The sequence below is a fragment of the Lagenorhynchus albirostris genome, chromosome 2, assembly GCF_949774975.1.
Source record: "Lagenorhynchus albirostris chromosome 2, mLagAlb1.1, whole genome shotgun sequence".
In the NCBI taxonomy this organism is placed as follows: domain Eukaryota; kingdom Metazoa; phylum Chordata; class Mammalia; order Artiodactyla; family Delphinidae; genus Lagenorhynchus; species Lagenorhynchus albirostris.
In genome coordinates, this window is record NC_083096.1 from 270,064 (window position 1) to 289,865 (window position 19,802).

The 19,802-nt window shown below is 41.7% G+C and overlaps 1 protein-coding gene across 8 annotated transcripts in view; it reads left to right on the forward strand.

The window, feature by feature from the left end:
* KDM5B (lysine demethylase 5B) overlaps positions 1–19,802 on the forward strand; it is a 76,478-nt gene that overhangs the window by 40,450 nt on the left and 16,226 nt on the right. For 3 of the 8 annotated variants that reach the window (XM_060125819.1, XM_060125844.1, XM_060125871.1), the window contains exons 5-16: positions 2,332–2,466; positions 4,246–4,342; positions 5,679–5,788; positions 7,313–7,471; positions 7,952–8,071; positions 10,133–10,291; positions 10,926–11,107; positions 12,390–12,552; positions 14,595–14,714; positions 15,688–15,882; positions 18,766–18,947; positions 19,062–19,186. In XM_060125819.1, the coding sequence (XP_059981802.1) occupies positions 2,332–2,466; positions 4,246–4,342; positions 5,679–5,788; positions 7,313–7,471; positions 7,952–8,071; positions 10,133–10,291; positions 10,926–11,107; positions 12,390–12,552; positions 14,595–14,714; positions 15,688–15,882; positions 18,766–18,947; positions 19,062–19,186 (1,747 nt within the window). Of the gene's footprint in view, positions 1–2,331; positions 2,467–4,245; positions 4,343–5,678; positions 5,789–7,312; positions 7,472–7,951; positions 8,072–10,132; positions 10,292–10,925; positions 11,108–12,389; positions 12,553–14,594; positions 14,715–15,687; positions 15,883–18,765; positions 18,948–19,061; positions 19,187–19,802 lie in introns of those variants that run through there. The other 5 variants (XM_060125827.1, XM_060125835.1, XM_060125881.1 and 2 more) reach the window with 5 other exon arrangements.

Sequence of the window (19,802 nt, forward strand, 5' to 3'; positions counted from 1 at the left end):
AACCCGTAATAAAGGGGGCAGGGGTAGAGTGCACAATGAAGGAACTGTTGCAAAAGGATAAACTTAGGCCTAAAGTAAGTTTCGGGAAACTTGAGAGAAGTTGTGTGGTGATGTGCTGGATAACGGGACAGAAGCCTCAGTCTTGTATCCCTGTGTTTTCTAAATGTCTTAAGGGATTGCTCTGCCCCTGTAGGGTGATGTCATTACGGTGTGATGATATAAATCACCTCTAAATTCCAGTTTCTCAAACAAAGGTTTAAGAGTTGGCATGCGATAGCATTAAATATAAAACAAACACATCAAGTGTATGTTTTGAATCCTGGTTTGAAACAAAATAATCTCTTCATATATATTCTAAAGAGCTTCTGAGCTTGATTTTATCTTAGTTCTTCAAAGTCCTTATACAGCCAGGCAGGCCATGGATTACAGAACCATTTAGACTAGTGGGAGATGAGAACCACATATATAACATCTGAATTTCTGACCATCCACTTAATAAAATGTCTGTGATTCAGCTCAGTTCATATCTCCACAATCACACATACTTTCAGGTCTCAATAGAAAGTGTATATAATACACGAAGGAGGTTAATTTAGATGGAGAACAGGTTTTTTTCCCATCTGCATGTTTTCATTGAACATACTCTAAACGCTCAATTGAGGACTTGTTGTGGAGTGGGCAGTGATATTCCATACTAGTGGAGTTGATGTTTCTAGATCAGATCAGTGTGTAGGTTTAATTAGAAGAAGCAGAATATTTAATATTATAGGTTGTGCTCCCAGTGGTAGACTCGTTCTTGTTTAGAGTATCAAGAAATCTATTCTAGTATTTTTTTAATAGTACATATTACTTAAATGTCAGAAATAGATTGTGTTAGATGGTTGCTCTGTATTTTCTTTCGTCCTTCTCCCCATTCTCTGGATTCTTTCTGCAAATGTCAGGAGGAAGGAGCCAATCATGTTAGTGACACTGCATGGTTGTAATGGTGCTCGCAGAGCCAAGAGTTGTAGAAGGTTATAGTTTCAGTGTATCTTATTACAAGTATGGATAATACAGTAGACCTTCAGTGGTTACATTTTGGAGCCTGCTTTTAAAAATGCTTCCTGTGGCATTTGTAGGACCTCTTATATAAAGGAGTGGTATTTACTTGAAATTCATATTAGATTCAGTGGTAATATTTTGTGGTCACTGTGTTTTGTTGTATTGGCATTAAATACTCTTTTTCGGTGAGCTTAGAATCAAACTAAAAAGAAAAATCAAAGCAAGAAGAGATTCTTGTATGATCAGAACCAAAGTTATTGCTGTGGGTTATCTATTAACCTTTTTCTTGTGAGTTAGACTTTGTAGGAATATATTGAAGAAAAGGAAAGCTTTAATAAGGGATAATAGTCACATGGTCTGTTTTCTCAATTCAAATGATATCTTTTTGATAATAGAAGGTTGCTAATTATGTTTAAACCTACAGGATTGTAAAATTTAGAAAAATTACTGGATTCCATATTTTATTACTGTAAACATTTTAAAAATGAGATATTCTGATTATGGAAAGCTATTTGGGGAACATACAGGGGGCCTTTCTAGCAGTTTGGGCCTTCACTTAATTTACAGTTGCAAGCAGGGATAATTGTTGGCTCATGGAGACTGCCTCGAGCCTGCTGTGGCCTGTTGTAACCTGATGAGGTGATAGCAACAATTAAATGAATTGAAGCAACACCATTTACCTCCTGAAAAAAAGTCAAGCTGTTAATATAACTATATGTGTGTGTATATGGTTGGTAACTGCAGACTTGTCTTTGTGTTTATTTAGATTTTAAAAATGGCACACCTGTTATGTATTTCCATAAATCATTGTAAAATATACCCTGCAAAAATCCAGTGAAATTCTCTTAAGATTAAAAAAGGGGGAAGGGACTTCCCTGGTGGCGCCGTGGTTAAGAATCCTCCTGCCAATGCAGAGGACACAGGTTCGAGCCCTGCTCTGGGAAGATCCCACATGCTGCACAGCAACTAAGCCCGTGCGCCACAACTACTGAGGCTTCGCTCTAGAGCCCGCGAGCCACAACTACTGAGCCCGCGAGCCACAGCTACTGAGCCCGCGTGCCACAACTACTGAAGCCCACGCGCCCAGAACCTGTGCTCCTCAACAAGAGAAGCCACCGTAATGAGAAGCCCGCATACCGCAATGAAGAGTAGCCCCCGCTCACCGCAACTAGAGAAAGCCCATGCGCAGCAACGAAGACCCAACACAGCCAAAATTAAAAATAAATAAATTTATTTTTTTAAAAAAGGGGTGGGGGAGAATTCATCAGTACAGTTGTGTTTTATTTCCAGTGTCTGCAGAAGCCAAACCTGACCACAGACACAAAGGACAAGGAGTACAAACCCCATGATATTCCACAGAGGCAGTCTGTGCAGCCCTTGGAAACGTGTCCCCCAGCTCGACGAGCAAAACGCATGAGAGCGGAGGTGAGAGCCTCGTGAGGTTGATCAGACAGGCCTCAAGTCCCGGTGCTAACGTGTGTCTGACCCTGGATTTCTCTCATGCACGTGCTCTTCATAGATTGAACTTTACTAACCTCACAGAGGGATGCTGTTTATACTCTGGCTTTTACACTTGGGGGAATTGCACTGTCAGAGGGGTGAGGAATTGAAATCTTTCTAGGTTTATGCTGCCTGGACAGTCAGCTGCTGCATGGTTAATGGTCAGAGGCTAGGAAGAATAGGTGAATAGGCGTTCATTGTGACCCTTGTGATGTTGGGCAAGATTTATTGGGAATTAAGGTTAGTAGGAGTGAAGTTGGAGATTTTTGCTGAAAAGTACTGTTTTTGAGAAGTTACGAAGAAGGTAGTGAAAGCTATTTTTCTCAGACTTCCTGAAGAGGAGTATGGAATCTGTGGCAAACATTTATGCTAAGCCAGAAAATATTCAGGGAGCAAGGGGGCTGGTGATGTAACACACAGATAACATGAGAGTGAAGCCTGAGGGAAGATGAGGAGTGAAAGACTTAAGAAAGACAAGTTGCTCTTAGATTTTTCTGCTCTGAGAGGTTTCTCCTGGAAAGGGAGAAGAGTGTTCTCCCAGTTACCTTGTTCCCACACAGAGCTGGGTAGGTTTTGGGTTCCTTGATGGACATATGAGTATGAAGAGTCAGTGATTAATATATTAGGAACAGTTTAGAACTGGGAAGCCTCATGGCATTAGTTAGGTTTCTGAATCAATAGTTGGGTTATTTAATAATTATTGGTGAGGATGAAAAAAATCAGCCATTTTGGTTTCTGAGGAAATGGATAAATAAGAGAATTACTTTTCACTTAGGTAAGTTGGAGATATGAAAAAATTTAGCGACTCCATTTTTTTGAAGTGAGAATCCCTCAGAATAGGAACATACATGGTTATTTGAAGCCCACAAGCAGGCTGCAGGTTTATTCGTCTTAAAGTCAGTTCTTGTTTGAGCACATCTTGATCTTTAAATGTGTAAGACATGCCCAGTGCTGTGGATGCCTAGGTCTGTCTTGATGACACATCATGGTGATGGTATGGCCCTGGAAGAAATTGTGTTAGCAGTAGATATCCTGATTGTGCATGAATGAACACAGGCACAGTTCCACAATGTCACTTGTGTCCCAGAGCAGACAAGGCTTTGCTTATCAACCAGTATGAGCACTTCGTGGACACCAGGTACTGAGACTGGCTCACAGGCTCTCACTGATGAGGGAGCCGTGACTCAGCGGTGTTAGGGGAGCAGTTTGTAGTGACAGTTCACTACAAGAATTAATAGAAACTTGTTGTGGAAGCTGAGTTTTCCTTGAATGCTATCATACTTTGGAAGAGCCAGCAAACTCTTCTAGGCTGATGAAATTACGTTATTTATGTAACTGTTCAGGATTTGGCTAAGTTTTGTAAGTTGTGAGTAGATGAGAACTGAGGGGCTTCTAGGAGGAAATACACACTGTTCCCAATTTGGGTAGTAACACTTCCTATAAGTCATCCCTGATCCTTTGACTTCTTCCTAAATTTTTGACCTGTTGAAGTGGAGAACACTCCTAATTTCTAAGTTTCCTCATTCATTCCTTAAGTAATAATAATATTAAGGGTGGAATCTCTGCTCTAAGGGAGAGAGTTTTGAATGTCCTGTTAATAGAGAGAATTTATAAGATTATAGGCACTTTGTGATTCCAATTGGATTTTAGAAGATTTCTGTCTTTTTAAAGGAAATATTCATGTATATGACAAATTTTTTTAAGGCCATGAATATTAAAATAGAACCAGAAGAGACAGCAGAAGCCAGAACTCATAACCTGAGACGTCGAATGGGATGTCCAGCTCCAAAGTGTGAAAATGGTAAGAAAGTTCATCCATGAATAGGAAGGAGGAGTGAATAAGTAAAAACAATCATTCATCTGGTAGTTAAGAAAATATTGGAGCAACTTTACATACTAGTCACTGGGTTGTGCCTTGAGAAATAAAATCTTATTAATATCCTTGTTTTCATAATTAGATGACTGGAAAGAGAGATAAACAAATGAATATATGCATATTAGAAATGTGATTGAATTTCTCAACTGTAACTAGTTGCTTTTGAGGTGGCCAAAAAGTTCATTCGGTCAGTGAATATATGTTCCATACAATTCTTGGTGAAAATGAAAAATGTGCCTTATTTTTACTTAAAACCAAGCAAACTTTTTGGCCAACCCAATACTTTGAAATTTGGTTCAGTAGCATTAATTGTAAAGAAGTGATTTGTGAGAAGCATAGGTGCCTTTGACTGAATATCTGATAGGCTTGTTTCAGGCATGGCAGGCAGGCAGGCTTTCTTAATCTGAGTTTTAATTGACAGATGCTCGCCTGGCCACTGCTTGATGTCAGCCACTGAAAGGTAGGTTTGACACTGTCTTGAGAGAAATTCTATATAGGCAGGCACTTAGTAATGAAGAAGTAGTTATTGAAATGGGCTTTTCTTAGTGACTGGTGAGTTAGTGGGAAAGGCAGCACAATGTAATGGAAAGTAGATGGAGTTGTAAAAATACAGATCTGAATCTGAATCCTGGCTCAGCCACTAACTAGTTGTATGACCTTGGAGATACTTCTTGACTTCTTTTAATGTCAGTTTTCTTGTCTTTGAAACAGATTGGTTGCAAAGGGTTATATGATTGATATAGTAACAATTGATGGAAAGCATTTAGCGCAATACCTTCCGCAGAATAGCTCATTAATTGATAGCTAGTGTTTTAGAAAATTCTCAGTCTTTGAAACCAGGAAGCTAGAGAGGCTAGTAATCTTAGATCATGGAGGGATAATCTGTAACGTGGAGGGGGTGCTGTCGGTGAACGGTCAGTGTCTTATGGTCAAGATCAAGAGGAATTTGCTTTCACCAGCATATGTTATGTCTTAGTCTTAAGAAGAGCATATCTTCGGCTCCCAATTTGAAAGCATACAGACCTGAGCAACATCTGGTATCATATCTTGTGCTTGTATCTTGGAATTTGAATGGTGTGAGAGTTATACGTCACCCTAAAGTAGGTAGCACGGAGCTCCTGAACGTAGTAACTCTGGGTGCTGCTGCGCTGGAGCGAGCAGAGAACTGTGTCCGGGACACCCCAGCAGCAGGAGGGATGAGCACGGGAGGGAGCTGACGGGGCAGAGCAGAGGGAGTGCTGACCTGGACTGCCTCCTACAGAGAAAGACGGGAAAAGCAGCCTCAAGCAAGAACCTGCTGAGAGGAAGGAGTGTATTACAGAGAGCGAGAAGGAGAAACCCAGGAGTCGAGCGAAAAAAACCACCAGTGCTGTGAGTCGACATCTTTAAACACTTTTACAGCCCGGTTTATACTTAGTGCCTTACCTGGGACTGCTGGCTCAGTGTCTCACAATGAAGAGACCTTTAGAGGTGGTTTGTAGTATCAGTTTATAAACAGGGAAACACGGATGCGTCGTGAAATCAGTAGTAACAGCTGGGGGCGTTGACAGCCATTTTTCTGGAGGACGTTCAGTTTAGCACTGAATATTGGTGAGCTCAATCCTATGGAGAATTGTCGATAAGCGACTAGCCCACCTCCAAGCGAGCTGAAGGTAGATCAGAAAGCAAGATGATGTTTTCCAACTTTACAGCAAGGAAGGATAAGGGAAGGAGTGCGCAGGTAGGAGGGAGGCTAGGGCCTAGCAGGGTCAGAGGCCTGGGGAGCTGTTCACTCAGGTGGAAACAAAAAGCCAAGCTCTCTTCCTCAGCCCCCTTCTGAGCACCTGGGAGCAGCTTGATGACAGTGCTTCTGATCTTGGAATTGGAAGTTATTCCAATTAAATGTTCTGTTCATAAATATCATCTCCCTCTGCCCCAGCACAGAAACAAACAAAGCAGTCAGAAAGCTAGCAGAGCCCAGGTTTCTATTTGCTACAACAAAAAAGTCTGCTCCGGCTGCCATAATGAAATATCACAGACCGAGTGGCTCAAACAAGCGAAGTTTATTTTCCCACGGTTCTGGAGGCTACAAGTCTGAGATCAAGGTGTTTGAAGACTTGGTTTTTTCCTGAGGCCTCTGTGCTTGGCTTGTAGATGGTCATGTCCCTGTGTCCTCATGGTTTTCCTCTGTGTGTGTCTGTGTCCTAGTCTCTTCTTACAAGGACAGCAGTCATACTGGATTAGGGCCCACCCATATGACCTTTTTAACGACCTCTTTAAGACCCTGTCTTCAAATACAGTCACATTCTGAGGTACTGGGGGTTAGGACTTCAACATAGGAATTTTGGGGAAACATGATACAACGCATAGTAGGTAATGACTGTGTAGTTTTATTACTGTGTATTTGGGGGAACTTCTTAACTATGACTAATTAGAATGTAAAGTGGTAATTTAATGTGGTTAGTTAACTTCAGTTTTGCCATGTTAAAAGGAAACTAAGTTTTGTAAAAACTGTAAAATCTTTGCCTTTTAACATGGCAAAATTGAACTTTTCCTTTATTCTGTTTTTGGTTAGGTGGATAATTTATTGCCTAACATGTTATTCTTCTAGAAGACTATCTTTCTGTAAGCTACTAAAAGCTGGATATTTAAGTAACAAACTTTAATTAAAACACACAATTGAGAAATCTTGGAGATCACTCTTCAGAGTTGGGAATGCATGAGATATTTTGAAATATCCCATAATAGAAGGTGAAACATTTTTATTTAACATGTCCCTTATAGAGGGTGAAACATTTTCACTTGCAGCATATTGGAGAGACTAGATTATGCCTCAGATCCATTTCATTCTTAGAGTTTCACAGAATCAAACAGCAGCTCATGCCCCTGTGTTCTGTGCCCATTTTCATGCTGCAGGTTGACCTGTATGTCTGCCTCTTGTGTGGCAGTGGCAACGATGAGGACCGGCTTCTCTTGTGTGATGGGTGTGATGACAGTTACCACACCTTCTGCCTGATCCCGCCGCTCCATGATGTTCCCAAGGGAGACTGGAGGTGTCCTAAGTGTTTGGCTCAGGTCAGAATTAATAGCAGAGGTGGCATTAGAAAATTTCCTTAAGAAGGTGTTTTCTTCACCTTCCGGTTTTAGATTTGGCAATTGATAATAAGGAGTATCATGACAAAAATTGGGGTGGGCCTGAATAGGAAAGAGGTCTTGGAAGTGAGCTACACAGCTATGCAGCAAGCTGAGAGTCAGAAAAACATTTTAATAACTACATTTTTAAAAATTTCATTTAAAAAAAGCATTGCATGCTCTTTGCAAAAATTCTTAGGCACTGAACAACTTAAAAAATAGATAATTTCATAGTCCATAGATAATCACTGTTAATATTTCGATGTATATTCATCCAAGTGGAAATTGCACAAATGGAATTACACTACACAAGTAATTTTAGTAAACATATATAATTTCTCATATATACATATATATGTGAACCATAAGTAAATATACATATAAATAAATATCTTTCCTTTTTCTTTCTTTGTGTTTTGACAGGAGTGCAGTAAGCCACAAGAAGCATTTGGCTTTGAACAGGCAGCCAGGGACTATACCCTCCGTACTTTCGGGGAAATGGCAGATGCGTTCAAATCTGATTACTTTAACATGCCAGTCCATGTATGTACATACATAACTGCTTCAATTTAGGATTTTAATAACTTTTGGGGAAAGGTATATCTGAAGACGTTTGAGTTGGCCCTTATCTCTGATAGTCAGTCATTGTCTTGCACAATGAAACCTTTAATTTGTTCGGTAGTATTAACATTCCACAGTACTTCAAAATGCATTCTAATTTTTCATTTGATTAAAGATAGGCTTTTTGAGACAAATCATATAGCGACAGTAACAGAATACCAATGAAAGGAAATCACCAGCAATCCTTTCAGCTCAACAAATAAAATTCAAAGAAAACTTTGCAAAATTTATTGAATGACTCCTGTGTGCCAATCCATGTGCTGTGCCCTGGGGGCACATTTACCTCTTGTTATGTTGTCATAAGTTAGCACTGTAAACTGTAGGATTTTATATTTATTTATTTATTTGGCTTCGTCGGGTCTTAGTTGCAGTGCATGGGCTCTTTGGAGCACGGGGCTCTCTCTAGTTGTGGCACGCGGGCTTAGTTGCTCTGCGGCATGTGGGAGTTTAGTTCCCCGACCAGGGATCGAACCCACGTCCCCTGCATTGGAAGGCAAATTCTTAACCACTGGACCGCCAGGGAAGTCCCTAAACGTTAGTATTTTAAATTCTCCTTTATTCCCTTAGAAGCATAAGCATGCTTCATTCAGCATTTACTGTTCCATCAAATGAGTACACTAAAATGAATGGTTTCCTGCCATACTTCTGGATATTTAAGCTGTTTTTCCTCACTACCAACAAAGTGCTATAGCAGACATTGTATGCATCTCCTTTTGGGGGGGGCGGGGGCTGTGTTGGGTCTTCATTGCTGCGCGTGAGCTTTCTGTAGTTGCGGCGAACAGGCACTATTCTTTTTTACGGTGCATGGGCCTTGCATTGTGGTGGCTTCTCTCGTTGAGGAGCACAGGCTCTAGGCTTCAGTAGTTGCGGCACGTGGGCCCTAGGGCACACGGGCTATAGTAGCTGTGACGCGAGGGCTCTAGAGCGCAGGCTCAGTAGTTGTGGCACACAGGCTTAGTTGCTCCACGGCATGTGGGATCTTCCCGGACCAGGGATCCGGGAACCAGTCGGGATCTGGTTGTTGAGCCCACCTGTGTCCCCTGCATTGGCAGACGGATTCTTAACCACTGCGCCACCAGGGAAGTCCTGTATGCATCTATTTAATTGGATTATTTTCTTAATATTTATCCATTTTTTTTCCATCTAATAGCTGTATCATTTACGGGACCATAGCAGTGTATGAGTGAACCTGCTTTGCCTCACATCACTAACATTAACTGTTAAGTTACTTAAAATGTCCCCTTATTTAACAGATTTATAAATTCAAGTAATATTCTCTTTGAATTTTCAGTTCTTTTTACCCCTCCTGCATTACATATCATTTCCCCATATGTTCCCTTAACCAGTCCTGGTGCCTCTTGTATTTGTGGTTGGCTTTTTGCACTTTGAGGGACAGGCCTCTGGCCTCATATCAGATTAGTGCAGATCCTAAGCACTCAGCCTGGCCAGCCCTTTACACTCGGGCCTGCAGCCGCAGAGTTGTTGCACCCTGCCTTTTCCTCGTGGCTGCCCACACTACTCTCCGCAAGGTCTAGTGGAAAGAGTGAGAGGGTGGACTCAGGTGGTGTGTTTGAACGCATTTCAGAGGATAAAGCATTGTTCAAATACAGCTAAGCTAACTACTGTTACTAAACAGAAGTCAACCAGGTTGTATATTAGATTCCTCAAAACAGAAAAACATCTCCAGTTCTTAAATCTTAGCACTTTGCTTTCCTTGAGTCCTTTTACAGTAGTGGCCAGGTTGTTGATAGAGGAACATGAATTCTTAGTCAGCTCTTGGTTATAAAATTCCTTTTAGAAAATGAGGTTCATGTCTGAGTTGTCGGGGGCCAGTTGAGGAACACTTGGGACGTCATGTACAATTCTTCCTCAGGCTGCTATCCTGGGATTCCTGTCACTTAGCCTGTCTAGTCAGATTGGTCACCGGCAGTTTGTGAGTGTCTGAGGAGAGTCACTCTCTTTACTTCCTTGTTTTGTATGCAGATGGTTCCCACAGAACTGGTTGAGAAAGAATTTTGGCGACTGGTGAGCACTATTGAAGAGGATGTTACCGTGGAATATGGAGCTGATATCGCCTCGAAGGAGTTCGGCAGTGGCTTCCCGGTTAGAGACGGGAAAGTGAAGCTCTCGCCTGAGGAGGAGGTAGGTGTGGCTGTGAGCACGTGGACTTGCGGGGGCGCCGGCGGGACGGGCAGGGGGCGCCTTTAGAGCGAGCCCACTGTTGATCCAGAGGTCATCACGCTGGGCTAGTAGCAGCTGTGCTACAACACGTATGTCACTTGGAACTTGAGATAGTCATGGAAATTTGTTGGTTGGCTTGAAGTAATTTATGATACTTTCAGCAAATCCTTAATTACCAGATTTTTAATGATTTCAAGAATAGCAGAAAGAACCCATAGAAGAATTCTAGTCCCAACTAGATGATAAGGGAGAATCACTTACCTCCCTTTGACTTCCGATTCTGTAACTTTGGTTTCTCGTTCTGAAGAAAATCTGAGGGATTGGAACCAGATACACACCCATAATATAGACACACACACACACACACAAGTCCATTTATGTAAAGCGCAGAGCTGGGCAGAAGTAATCTATGGGCATCCAGGAGGTAAGCATAGTGGCCCCCCCGCCATTCTTTTTATTTTGAAGGAGACTTTTCAGCTTGCTTTTTGAAACCAGCAGAGTTCCAAAATGTTAGCATGATAAAGAATTTAAGTATAAAGTATAAACCTTTATTTATACTTTATTTATAATGTCAAGATATTCTCCTTATTTTTAGGAATATCTTGACAGTGGCTGGAATTTGAACAACATGCCAGTGATGGAGCAGTCTGTCCTCGCTCACATCACCGCTGACATATGCGGCATGAAGCTTCCTTGGTTGTACGTGGGAATGTGCTTTTCTTCCTTCTGTTGGCATATTGAAGACCACTGGAGCTATTCCATTAACTACCTGCACTGGTAAGGGGTTCCAGAGAACCTACAGATGGTATGCACGCTGAGTTGGAAAACTTACCCACCTCTTAGTTGTGACATATCTCTTAACTGAGTCTGAAGAGTGATGAGGTTTTTTTTACCATAGGTTTTTTTTTTAATTTTATTACTATGGGGCAGGTATCCTAACAATTTAAGACAAAGGTTCTTAAGAATCCATAGGAAATCCATGAAACCCTGCACTTGCACATGAGTTTTCAAGTATAACAGGCTTCTGGGGAGAAGATAAGACAGCTTTTCACTAATTGTCAAAGAAGTCTTTACTCGCAGAAAGGTTAGAAAGCACCAAGTTGCTTTTACTGCGGAAACCCCTTCCTGTTCTGTGGGCCTGGCGGCCCAGATAGCCCTTTTGGCGAGGAGTGGGGCATGTGGCGTGTGGGTCCTCCAGGACCTCGGGACTGACCGCTCCTGACGGCCTGCTGAGTTCTAGCATCACTGTGCACCGTAGGTAGAGTGCGCCCCATCCGCGTGTGTCTGTGTGTGTGTGTGTGTGTGTGGTGGGCTGGGGCGGATATTTGGGCTTTCTAAGCTTTTATTTCACATCTGTTTCCCTCCCCTCCATTTCCCTTGCTTTCTGAGTACAAAAATATTTGAAGATCTGTAACTCACTTAAATTCCCACACAGGGAATTTGAGGATGTACCACAAGAAAGAGGGAGCTGGCTTTTTACATGCAGAGAGTCAGTCCTGCTTCCCCAGGCAATTGCTCCCAGCTGTGAAATGATGTTTACCATACCTCACAGGGATGTTACAGATTAATTGGTTGACAGTTAAATGTGCTTTGAAGAGGAGCTCTTTAGAAATGCTAATCGCCTTACTTAGAGTTTGGTTTAACTCGCTGTCAGGGCGGAGAGTTGCCATCCCTTGCTAGTTGCTGTAGGAAATTGTGGTGACCACATACCCTGTAGCTAACATAATACCTTATATTCTTAGAAATGCTAGATATCTACATTTTCTGAAGGGTCAAGGGTCAGGTAAAATGGGAGGGAAAAGAGGGACCTCAGATGGGAAGTCTCATGTTTAAACTTTATCCTTGAAGGGGGAAAATGCATTACATATGTTCAGATCATATTTCTGGTGATACTTCTTCAGTTTGAACATTGCCTTACAGAGCAGGATCTAAAAAATAGGAACTGGTTAACCATCTTGTTTGCATTGGTGTTTGCTGGTTGATTTTGTGTATGAGTTGAAGAAGCTACTGAAATTTCATGTAAATTTTGAGATTGATCTGCTTTTACAATCTATTTTAGGGGTGAGCCAAAGACCTGGTATGGAGTCCCAGGGTACGCTGCCGAGCAGCTGGAGACCGTGATGAAAAGGCTGGCCCCGGAGCTCTTCATCTCCCAGCCCGACCTCCTCCACCAGCTCGTCACCATCATGAACCCCAATACCCTGATGACTCACGAAGTGCCTGTATGTTTTGGGTCAATCCTCCTGCCACCCAGGCTTAACTCCCCACTTCTCTTTTTCCCTGTTGCTCACGTTTTTATGAAGCTGATTTGGCTGTGTAGAAACAGCTGTTTGGTGTCATTTAGTACAATATTACATTAAGCCAGTGGGACTGGATCCTCAGACACCATAGAAAGCTGAGTTGTTGCAGCTGATGACTAGATTGCTGAGCAGCCTTACTTTGCAATGGTGACTGTGAGGCTGTCTCTTCCTTTCCTTTCTGGTGTTAAGTTCAGAGTACATTCACAGGTTGTACACCATCACCATTCCTGCTTTCTAAACTATAACTTTTGTTTATAACTTCAGACCTTCAACACAGCAAAACAAAAACCGTAAAAAATAAGTGTTGTTAGTATAAATTAGTTTACTCTGAAAATGGCTAGGTTCTGTTATTGATATAATTAGATCTAAACTCTTGTGTCAGAATCCTTCATACTCCATCCCTACTTTAGAAAATAACTCATTGAATTTACATGGTGACATGCTTGGTGGATCTTACATTCTCCCTGCTGCCCCTAATTAAGTTTAAGAGAAAATTTATTTCAGTGTCTTGAGCTTGGATTTCAGGGTTCCCACTCTAGACTGAAAGATGCTATTGGTGCTTTTTCCTATGAGGTTTTTCTACGAAGTGACAGTTATTTTTGCTTAGTGGCTTCCTTTCGGAGGAAACTCTGAAGGCATTTTGGGAGGCCAGATTGAGATGTATGAAGTTGAAGAATCCATCTTAGTTAGCTCAACCAAATGTAAATGATACATTTACAATGTTAAGAGGAATTCTTGATCTTGTGACCTTCATTTTATGCTTTTGGGTTCACAGGCCAGTAAATGGGGGCAGATGGAAAGGAATTTTCTTTGAGGGATCATAAAATATTCATGGGCCAAAGCTTAGAAAATAAGGACCAATAGTCATCAAAATACCACCATCTCCTCGTTGTTGGCATTTTCCATCTTGACCCCCCACCACCCCCGCCCTACGTTGATGGGTCTTTCTGATCTGTTATGAGTCGCTGGCTTTAGAAGAGACCTCTCGCCCTGTTCTTTAATAGTTGAGCAAACCACGTGGGGCTAGACTCTGGACCTAGAGAGGTAGGTGAATGAACTCGTGCATTCGGGAACTCACAGTGTAAGGGAAAGACAGCGTTTACACAGATCACGGAAGAGTGGTGTGGTTTGACAGTGGTGTTGACTCGGGGGCTGAGCCATTAACTCTGAAAGGGCTGGAAAGGGCTCCTAATGGCGTTTGAACCGAGGCGTGGGCTCTGAAGGGGAGTGCGTGTGGCAGAGAGTTGAGGAGGAGGCCCTCCCGGTGGAGGGCTGGAGGGCTGTGCTCCTGCAGCTGTTGCCGACTGCAGACTTGGCCTGTCAGAGCCCGGAAGGGCGTGTTCCAGCACAGGGCGGAGCCTCAGCCCGAGTTGCACGGCCTTGTGGCCTGGGTGCTGCTTGAGAATTGGCATTTCCAACAAGTTCCCAGTTGCTGTTGCTGCTTTTGGAATGGGAACTACATTTTGGAGAACTGCTGGTGGAGAGATATGTATTGAAAAGACATCTAATATTATTACTATTATGTAGTAGTTCGTACAGTCTGAGGATTTTGTGCCTAGAGCAATATAGGTGTTTTTCGGGTAGAGGGAAAAGGGGAATTGCTGGGGGGAGGTAAGTTTGAGGCCCAAATGAAGAAGATCTCTGTGTGGAATGAGATCCTTGAAATAGAGTGGAATTTCTTCAATTGGTGGTAGGAGATCCTATTTCAGTATGATAATATTTGGAAAGATGTGTCCTGATCTTGGATGTAGCCAGATTTTTGTGGTGTAAGCTGTTTTCTCTTGAGATACTTATCAACCTGGCAGTCTGGGGAACTACTCCATCTTGTGGCAGAAATGAATATCTTTAGGTAATATTCAGCCATACTTTTTTCCCTACCCTTTCTGGAGAATCATCTGATAGTCTATGTCTAGATTGTCTTTCGTGAGGATGTCACTGAAAATCTTCAATTTCTGTCTCCTTAGGTTTACCGAACTAATCAGTGTGCTGGGGAGTTTGTGATCACATTTCCAAGAGCCTACCACAGCGGTTTCAATCAAGGTTTTAATTTCGCCGAGGCCGTTAACTTCTGCACTGTCGATTGGGTGTGTAATTATGACCTAGCAAGCCTTTTCACATTTACCGTTTTTCCTGCAGAAATGGTATAGAATGCTTAGAAACTGTCATGTGTCTAGTTGCTTAAACCAGTTGCTGCTGAAATGGCAGGTCAGCCAGCTGTGTACCTTCCCAGCAGGAGAGGCCCGGGCCCTGCAGTGTCAGCCAAGACCTGGTGAAGAGTCTGCTGAGTGACGTCTTGGCTGAAGCTTAGTATCTCATTGCAAACTGATAGCAAACAGTTCCAGTCTTAAGACTGTACTTTATGCAGCACTGGCTTAAATTATCCAAACAGTAATTTTTAATGACATTTGATTTCAGGTAGTTGTAAAGTGGAGTTTTTATATTAGTATTAATACTTTTCATTTGCCTAAGAACTACCTAGTTTAAGTGGGTGTGGTGTTAAATCTAATAAATTATGACCTTCAGTGCCTTTTTTTTTTTTTTTAATAATACCGGGTTGGCCAAAAAGTTCCTTCAGGTTTTTCCGTAACATGTCAGGGAAAAACCCAAATGAACTTTTTGGCCAACCCAAAATAGTTGGCCCAATAAAATAGTACCCAGTAGTAATACCTACATCTATAATTATTTTCTGTTCTATAGTTTTTAGAGCATTATTGTTCCCTGAAGTAGATTAACCACACCAGTTCCACACAGTTGTTTCAGGAAATGTGTAAATTCATATTTCCAATTAGATTCTACATTGTTGTAGACATCACTGCATTATTAATACATTGGGTTTTTAAACCAGATTTTAATCAATGTACCTAATTTGCCAGATCCTTGAGGTGCAAAGATTTTAAAAGGTCCAGGGCTTGTTAGAGTCTAGTTTTAGGATTGATATATGATATCAATATATGACCCAAGATGTGATATTTGGTAATTGATAATAAAGGTCAGGAGTCTTTGGAAACAGGAAGGAGAGAGATGAATGTCATGTGTCCTCCCTGTCTTTTGGCACAGCTGCCCTTAGGCCGACAGTGCGTAGAGCATTACCGCCTGCTGCACCGCTACTGTGTATTTTCCCACGACGAGATGATTTGCAAGATGGCCTCCAAGGCGGACGTACTAGACGTTGTAGTGGCATCAACTGTTCAGAAAGACATGGCCATTATGATTGAGGACGAGAAGGCTCTAAGGGAAACTGTTCGTAAATTGGTAAGGTTTCTGGAACCCCAACTGCATGTCATTGGGTGTTACTTAGTAAAGTTCTTATGCACTTTGATACCATTTTAAGGAAACTTTTCCTTAATTTCCTTTAAGACCATTCTAATAGATGTATATTGACGTCTCATTGTGCTTTTACTTTTCATTTTTCTAATGGCTAATGATATATTGAACATCTTACCATGTATTTATTTACTACCTGCATATGTATCTCTTTGGTGAAGTGTCTGCTCACATGTCTTGCTCTACCCCTTTTTCATTGGATTGTTGGGAGACTTCTCTTTATTCTAGACACCAGTCCTTTATCAGATAAATGTTCTGCAAGTATTTTCTTCCAGCTAGTGGCTTGTCTTTTCATTCTCTTAGCAGTGTCTTTCAAAGAGCAGAAGTTTTTCATTTTGATGAAGTTCAGTTTATCAGTGTTTTCTTTTATGGATCTTTCTTGGTGTGTCCTTCTTAAGAAATCTTTGCCTAACCAAAGTCACAAAGGTTTTCTCATGTGTAGTCATCTAGATTTTCTAGGTTTAGATTTTACATTTAAGTGTTTAATCCTCTTAAGTAATTTTTGTTTATGGCAAGGTGTGGGTTGAGATCATTGTTTTTGCATATGGCTGTCTAACTGTTCCAGCAACATTTCTTGAAAAGACTCCTTTTTCCATTGAATTGCCCTGGCACCTTTGTCGAAAATTAATTCACACATGTGTGGAGCTACTTCTGGACTCTGTTCTAGTCTGTTAGTCTGTGCATTTGTCCTATTGCTAATACCATATGGTCTTGATTACTGTAACTTTCTAATAAGTTTTGAAATGAGGTAGTGTGAGTCCTCCAACTTTGTTCCTTTTAAAAATTGTTTTGCCTATTTTAGTTCCTTTGCTTTTCCATATAAAGTTTAGAATCAGCTTACTGATTTCTATCAAAAAGCCTGTTGGCGTTTTGATTGGAACTGCATTAAACCTATGGATAGTTTGGGGGAGAATTGACATCTTAACAATACTGAGTCTTCCAATCCATGGACATAGTCTATCCCCTCATTTATTTAGGTGTTCTTGATTTCTTTCAGTATTTTGTAGACTGCAGCACACAGATTTTACACATATTTTCTTGGATTTGTAATTAGGTATTTCTTATTTTTTGGTACTATTATAAATGGTACTTTAAAAATTTTTTTGATTTCCAATTGTTTATTGCTAGTATTTAAAAATACAATTGAGGGCTTCCCCGGTGGCGCAGTGGTTGAGAGTCCGCCTGCCGATGCAGGGGATGTGGGTTTGTGCCCCGGTCCGGGAGGATCCCACATGCCGCGGAGCGGCTGGGCCCGTGAGCCGTGGCCGCTGAGCCTGTGCATCCAGGGCCTGTGCTCCGCGACGGGAGAGGCCACAACAGATACAGTTGACTTTCCAAAATTGACTCTGTATCCTACCTCCTTGCTAAATCCAGTAGTTTTTTGTAGATTCTTTTGGGACAGTCATATCCACAAATAGTCACATTGATTTTTTTTTTCTTCTTTTATGTGCCTCTTTAGAATGTTGGCTCCGTGGAGCTCACCTTGAACCAACAGCTCACCTTCCCCTGATATTGTACAATTGGGAAAACAATGCCCAGAGGGTTTAAGCGTCTTACCAAGGTCTTTGGAACTTTGAGCATGCATAATTTTTTTCCCAGATGTAGAAATTTACAAATTAAAATTGGGTGAACTGGGGCTTCCCTGGTGGCGCAGTGGTTGAGAGTCCGCCTGCCGATGCAAGGGACACAGGTTCGTGCCCTGGTCCGGGAAGATCCCACATGCCGCGGAGCGGCTGGGCCCGTGAGCCATGGCCGCTGAGCCTGTGCATCCGGAGCCTGTGCTCCACAACGGGAGAGGCCACAACAGTGAGAAGCCCGTGTACCGCAAAAAAAAAAAAAAAAAGAAACTTCCTGGTTCAAGACCTCATTTATCTTGACAGTATCAATTGGGAAATTCCTTGTTACGATTACAGTCTCTGTTGCACAGATTGTCGAACCTTTTCCAAGAACTTTCCATATAAGAGGCTAATAGACCACTTAGCATCTTCACATTGACAGTTCCTGCACGGTAGTCTTTTTTACCTGCCCCATCTTCTTTCCTTTCATTTATATTTGTTCTTTTTGTGGATTCTCCAGCAACATTACTCTGAAGCCCTGTATAGCATGTTCGCTGTAGTAGAAAGTATATGCATTTCTTTTGCTCTTATCTAGACCCAAAATATGGACAAGGTCAGTTTGGAGTAGAATAAACAGCTAATCTCCGTAGTTTTATGGGCCTGTTAATAACTGTTCTCATACTCAGATCAAAATGGCCAAACATAAGGACCTACCGTGTCCAGAAGGGGTTCTCCCTAGATGGGTGAAATAGATTAACTTGCCCACATTTGCTAGGTCCACACACATTTTTTAAAATTTATTTATTTTTGGCTGTGTTGAGTCTTTGTTGCTGTGCGTGGGCTTTTCTCTAGTTGCAGCGAGTGGGGGCTACTCTTCGTTGTGGTGCATGTACTTCTCATTGCGGTGGCTTCTCTTGTTGCGGAGCACGGGCTCTAGGCGCGCGGGCTTCAGTAGTTGTGGCTCGCAGGCTCAGTAGTTGTGGCTCCCGGACTTAGTTGCTCCGCGGCATGTGGGATCTTCCCGGACCAGGGACGAACCCATGTCCCCTGCATTGGCGGGCGGATTCTTAACCACTGCGCCACCAGGGAATTCCCCCCCACATTTTTAATCACGCACTCTCTACTCTCTACTTTGGTAAGACTCTTTTTTTTTTTTTTTTTTTTTTAATTTAAGCTCAACTATTACATGTTTGTCTTGGGGGCTGATGGATTATATTATCCTTTGGAGATCTCTAAAGTACACACTTTATTCTAGGGAGTAATTGATTCAGAAAGAATGGATTTTGAGCTGTTGCCAGATGATGAGCGTCAGTGTGTAAAATGCAAAACCACATGCTTCATGTCTGCCATCTCCTGTTCTTGTAAACCTGGCCTGCTTGTTTGCCTGCATCATGTAAAGGAATTATGTTCCTGTCCTTCTTATAAATATAAACTGCGGTGAGTAGGAAGAATGATTTTTTTTCTATGGAAAACACTGAATCCTTAGTGTAAAACATCTGATTTCCTCCAAACCCCCATATCTCAGAGCTAAGCCTGCTATTCTGTTTCCAGGTATAGATACACTCTGGATGATCTCTATCCCATGATGAATGCACTGAAGCTTCGAGCAGAATCTTACAACGAATGGGCCTTGAATGTGAACGAAGCTTTGGAGGCGAAGATTAATAAGAAGAAAAGTATGTGGTATATAGAAAGTGTGACTTAGTGATTGGCAAATTGGGACTGATTGTAACATAGCCAACTTAAAGTTATCAGCAAATGGATTACTTGAAGCAGCCTGACTTAGCCCATCTGTCCAGCCAGGTTTGGACATTTAGCAGAGGTTTTAAAGCCAAGAGTGAATGAGGCATATGTCCTTACATCAAAGTGAAGTCTTGATATATGAGTTTTGCAGGATCGTGTATTTAACAAATATCGTATTGTTACCAAATAACCTTTACACCTCTTTGTCTCAGAAATAAAAGTATTTCACATTTTATATGGACCTTTAGAAAAGGTTTTTGTTTGTTTTGCTTGTTTTTGAACTAGATCTCAGGACAAAGACAGCATATCATTAAATTAAGAGTCTGTGAAATGCTGGTTTATTACTTCTTAGTTCTAGTCAAAGTCTCTGTCTCTTGTTATTACATTTGAAAGTTACTGCTTCCCTTCAAAGCGTTTTCATTTGCTTTCCTTTCTGTCGCTCGGCAGGTGACTCTTCCCTCTCCTGTTTAGGGGTGGGTGCAGGTCACTGTCTCTGAGCCCACCAGTTCCCTGCCAGGTGCAGAGTAAAATGCAGGAGGAAAAGGTGGT